The following is a 5,752-nucleotide window of genomic DNA, read 5'->3' as shown; positions in this document are numbered from 1 at the left end:
TTTGAATTGTAATAAAATTGTAATAAAAATTTAGTTTTAATCAAGCCCTTTTGAATGGCACCAACCTCGATCGAATTGGTCAAGCCTTTTAAAATTTATGAGAGGTTAATACATACACACACTCTCGTGGGAATAGTCAGGGAAGCTTTCTAAGACTTCAAAATGCTGAAATTTTCAAAAATTTCAATTTTCTTAGCGGGAAGTTAAAAATAAGTTTCAAGACGAGAGTCTGTTTAAAATAATTTCCTGGGATCAAAAATATTTCTCTCGTATCAAATATTTTTTTTCAGTGTATATATTAACTGACAATAAAGAATGTTGAAACCTATCGAAAAGTAAGCTCGGAATGTGCTAAAATCAATACTTTTCCTTTTCTCACTTCAAACTTTTCACTTTTCACGGCGAAGGTTGTAAGAAACGATAAAGTTATGGTCATTGAAATATAGTTAAGGAACGACAGCAGCTTCTTTATGACTCAATATAAAACTAGAGATACGACAAACTGTTCCGCATTTCGCGAAACCTTTATAAATATTTATAGATCCGAACAAAGCTATGGCATAACATATAGGTACGTATCGCAGATCGCATTGTAATGCCTCAAATACACAGAGAAAATGTATGTAAACCAGCTGCACTGACTCCAGACGATCGTTGAATAATAAAATCAAATCGTGTCTGTAAAATGTTGTTAAAAAACATACAGGCTAAGAAATTTTCAGTCTTGAAAAGAGCTTACGTAGTGTGAAAATAATTTATAAATATATAATTTATATTCCAAGTTTTTAAAAATATTCATCAGTTATTGCGCTAAATAAGACTTATAATAAGGAAGAATGAAAATGACCTTCTCAATTTTTATCATCGAAAAAAAAAATTAGTCTGCAATTTAATAAACGATTGGTTAAAAATAAATAAAACGCTTCATGATGTTTGTTGGCTAGTCTAATTGACTGCAATTTCACATAATTGCAGCTGTCGGTCATTTTATCTTCATAATGCGAAGAAATTAAAATTGATAGTTCTTCGGTTTATCTACATACGATACAATGTCAACTTTTCACATGTGTGTCAATACAGAATGAAAATTTTTTTATACAAATTTTTATGAAATATTTTTATTTTTTAGAAAAATTTTTACCATTGAAGATTTATCAATATCTTGCCTTATTTTGTTATTTTAAATAATTAAAAATTTTATTTTTAATTTTTTTATTGAGGAAAATTTTTTTTTCCTCATAACAATTTTCACCTTCAAGGATTTCAATATTTCATTTTCATAAATCATCTTAAAAAATCATTAAAATTTCAATTTTAATCAAAAAAAAATTTTGTAATTTCTCGAGTTTTTGGGAGTCCCAATGCTAAATTTTGATTAATAAATTAACTATCATCAATACTTTTACCTTCAAGTTATCCAAGTAATTATTTTTAAAAAGCGATAAGCCAACAGGTATATAAAGACTAGCATCAGTCTACTTACTTTACAATTGGAACTCGTCAGCAAGTGTCTCTGAAGGAAATTGTAGACCCACAATCATTTACAAAATGACTAAATTTGCGGTATATATTATTCTGGTGATTTTACATTTCGCAACGGTTTATTCAAAGCCGTTTGAAAGCTCAGAGCGTAAGTATTTTTTGCCAGTTAAATCATTAATTACCAATGAAATATTAATGACTTATGACTAACGACGGATGATTTAACACTTGTCATAGCTTTCATAGCTGTATCGAAAAACCAACCAGAGACGTTAAATCCAGTTTGTTAGCATTAATCTGTTATTTTTTAAAGATACTTTTACACAAACTTAATCCTAATAATTTTTCATTTTATCATTGGCAACAGCGTTCATTGCTGTAAAGAATCAATCAACTTGTGAGTAGAGAAATATTTTATTTATTGCTTTCTAAAATTTTTATGTAATTTTTTTACATTAATTTTTACATAAAAAATATCTATATAATGATGGAAAAATTTTTTTCACAGCTAATTCAACTGACGATTCCACAACTAACTCTCCGAGCTCAACGCGTGAGTATTTATATTGATTTAATAATGTTAGTAGTTTAAATTTGTAAATTAAAAATTTCATAGAAACTGACTTTTCAGAGGGACAAGATGATTCCACTGAGACAAATAATTCATCGACGGATTCAACGCGTAAAAATAAAACTATAATGACAAAATATTCTTATCAGTGATTAGTTTTTTTAATTTTTTTTACATAATAATTGTAACTAAATTTTTTTCAACAGCTGATTCGAGTTCGACTGACAATTCTTCGCCTGCAGTGCAAGACTCAACTTGTAAATGTTTACTTAACGTAAAAATTTCGAATACTATGTTAATTATTTTTAATACATAAAATTTAAATGAATTTTAAAGCCGATTCAACGACACCCGATAATCCAAATTCAACTTCAGATTCATCAGACTCAACAGGTAAATATTAATAAAACTGCACGCTTTAAAACGCGAAAAGGTAGATGGGTCATGTAAGCAAAATTTAAAGAAACCTTCCAAATTTATAATATAAGTATTGAATATTTTTTATATTTTTATTTGTTTGAATAAATGTCAGTTCAGCTTCACAATCTTTGAAATTACACGCAAAAAATCAATTAGTTTCCAAAAAAATATTTATCAAATTTCAATTAGTATACAAATTAATAAATTTTTAAAGGTTTCTTACACAGAAAAAAGAAAGTCTTGAGTCAAGCGTAAATTTCTTTAAATCAAGAAAATTTTAAGGAAGACTGAACATTTTTTTAATAAAGTTAAAATTTCTTGAACGAAGTTAAATTTTTTTAAGCTAAGAAAATTTTTTCTTGTTCCAAAATAACTTCGGTCTTCATTATAATTTTCTTGGATCAAGAAATTTTTTTTTTCTATGCAGGAAAATTTGTTGAAAAAAGAAAAAATTTAATTTGACCAGTTCAGCATTTATTCAAAATATTTTGATTTCAATTAATTTTTGTAAATTATCATTTCAATGCATGTAAACAACAAATTTTCAAATCATATTCAAAATTAAAATTTATTTCAGCTGATCCAGCTGCGTCAAACAATTCCACAAGTACATCGGAAGATCAACGGAACTCAAACAGTAAATATGCATCCATCAAATTTCCAAAACAATAATTATGAATTATAATTTATAATTTATTTTTCGTATTTTTTTCAGCAACAGACAGATCAAGTTCAACGTCGCCAACTCGTAAGTACTAAAATCAAAACTCCTAAAAATTAAAGGAAAAATTTCAAATTATTAATCGACAATGTCTTGCAGCGACAGCTGTAGCAGTAAAACCTTCCTTGTGGACAATCATAAAAACATCTTTGAGTTTTCTTCTCCATGGACTTATGTTCATAGTGAAACTGATACTAACGCCAATAGTACTATTGGTAGTTGCAATAATTAAAGTTGTACAATCACTGCTGAACACGATACTGAAGACTCTTAATTCGGCTTTGGGAAAGGTTCTCGGTGTACTGGGTCTCGGGAGCGTTGCCAAATTATTGGCGGACTTGTTAAACTCAGTTCAGAACATTCTTAACTCCACACTTGATACAGTCAATAAAATTTTGTTATCACTTTCGTTAAAATAATTCGATCTGTATTGATTGAATCTTTGTAAGAACATTAAATTATTCTGTAAATAAAAGTAGGGGAGGAGGGGGTCAATTGAGCCAAAAAAAGTTTAGTAATTTTTTATTATTCGAATTAAAACTAAATAATAATTTTTTTTTTGAATCGTAGATTATTATGTCTACTATCATTGTCAATCCATAAATTAGTCAATAAACAACGTAAATTCTTAAAAATTATTAATTCATGCAAACGCGTCCAATGGTTCGATTGACCCGCGCTTGGGGGCAATTGAACTACTGCTCGGGGTCAATTGAATCAATAATATTTAAAACTCAAACCCGAACTTTTAATAAACAATATTTTAATTGTTACTTATCAATTAATTTAAAAATTAAAATATTATTAAACAATTTGTTACCAGCTGAAAAAAAGTTAAAATACGTAAAAATACAAAAATCTTAATTTTTTTTTAATTTATTAATCGCAATGATTTCAAATTTTGATCATATTAGAATATAATTCTAAAAGGATAAAAATTTTTTTTGATTTTCTAAGTCGAGTGGTTCAATTGATCCCTTTTTCCCCTACTTGCCAAAATTATGAATGGTATACACAGTAAAAGATTTTTCGTCGTTGCGTCAAAAACTTTTGTGTTAAAAATTTTTATGTAAAAATTTAACACTTTTTTTGTGTTGATTTGACCGAATAAATGTTAAAATTACACATAAAAGTCTTAAATATTTAACACAAAAATTTTCAACACTAAGTTTTTTGACGCAATGACGCAAAATTTTTTACTGTGCATATAAAAAAAAAGCGAGTATTTCTGATTAAATTTAAATAATCGAATTAGTATTCATTTAAAATAAGTAATGACTTATAATTTATAACAACTGACATTCAGTCATGTAACAATTAAAATTATCAGCGTTTACTTGTACTGGTAACAAGTACAACTTTCAGCTCGCCGCCATACTTAAAATAATTATTATCAGTATAAATATGAAACAGTTAAGATAATTACATTGATACTCCAATTACTTAAATGTTACATTTTACACATACGCTTGCTTTAATAATTGTATAATAAAGTTTTTGTATGAATGAAAATATTAATTGATTAATTAAAGAAAGTGTTGACTTAAATAGAAAGCGATCTTCGAACCAATCGATGAAATTCTATTAATTTTACAATGCAACGCAATTTAGGAGAAGATATTCGAGTGGTACTCCGCGGGTTGCATTTAAATTAATTTAAAAAGGGTCTCATTACTAGTAAAATACCGCATTAATTCTTATAAATCACGATTCAAATTAGTAAACGTTTGTGACAGGCATAAAAAACAGCTCTGATTTTAATCATGCATGCTTATTTATTTAAAAGAAAGAATTAATTATTGAATATTAATGAACAAAATAATTTTTCGTAATGGAAGAAATTACAAATTTTTTTACTTGATTTACAAAAATTCTTGACAATGATTTTCTTGGTTATAGATTTTTAACTTCTCGCTGATAAAATTGAAAATTTTCGAAAATCGGGAAGTTATTGGTTTTATTCCGTAATGCGAAAATCGAGTTTTCATCAGATCTCGAAGTTTTAAGGTCACAGGAAACTGTTTTGATTATTCCCGCGATCATTTTAATCAATTTTATTATGAAAAATGACATTATGAGATGTACACTTTTGGATTATTCAAACCTTTTACTACTATAGGCATTTTTATGGTGCCGATCATAAATTTTAAAATGTAAATTATTAAAGTGACCGTATTGAAAGCCTGGCCCTGGATTACTCTATATTACTATCGTAATTTTTTACATTTTTTTCTGTGCATTATGCATTTCATATAAAATATTTAATTTAATTTTTCTTATCATGAAAATTGCCATTTTTTCTTCAAATTAAGATTTAAAAAATCCTTTATAAATTATTAACATCAAAATTTATCTAGATTTTCTCTTTTATTTTATAAATATTCTAATTACACTTTTTTTGCCCGTAGAGACCTTAATCGTCAATCAGTTATATATTATCAGGCTTCATCATATCAAAATACTCTATCTGGTCATTGAAAAACTTTTTCCCGGGCAGTTTAACAACGAGAAACATGTATAATAACAAATGGTGAGTTTTTGGAAATAAAGTTTCGATT

General features: G+C 27.1%; 1 protein-coding gene across 2 annotated transcripts; it reads left to right on the top strand.

Annotated features, from left to right (window-relative positions):
• The first annotated feature begins 1,497 nt into the window (after positions 1-1,497).
• Positions 1,498-4,692, top strand: LOC141527190 (uncharacterized). 2 transcript variants are annotated; one of them, XM_074242534.1, is made up of 10 exons: positions 1,508-1,630; positions 1,720-1,767; positions 1,850-1,879; positions 1,991-2,035; positions 2,114-2,164; positions 2,260-2,310; positions 2,390-2,446; positions 3,051-3,110; positions 3,189-3,221; positions 3,294-4,692. In XM_074242534.1, the coding sequence occupies exons 1-10, from the start codon at positions 1,549-1,551 to the stop codon at positions 3,611-3,613; spliced, it is 777 nt and encodes a 258-aa protein (XP_074098635.1). In that variant the 5' UTR covers positions 1,508-1,548; the 3' UTR covers positions 3,614-4,692. The 2 variants fall into 2 exon arrangements, with proteins under 2 accessions (XP_074098636.1, XP_074098635.1); XM_074242535.1 differs by lacking the exon at positions 1,720-1,767 and having other exon boundaries at positions 1,498-1,630.
• Positions 4,693-5,752: the final 1,060 nt, after the last annotated feature.

The sequence above is a fragment of the Cotesia typhae genome, unplaced genomic scaffold (assembly GCF_013202065.1).
Source record: "Cotesia typhae breed Kobodo isofemale line unplaced genomic scaffold, CoteBio_Ctyphae contig_4, whole genome shotgun sequence".
Taxonomy (NCBI): Eukaryota; Metazoa; Arthropoda; class Insecta; order Hymenoptera; family Braconidae; genus Cotesia; species Cotesia typhae.
Note: the sequence above shows the minus strand (reverse complement) of the source record. Positions and strands in the feature narration are given on the sequence as shown.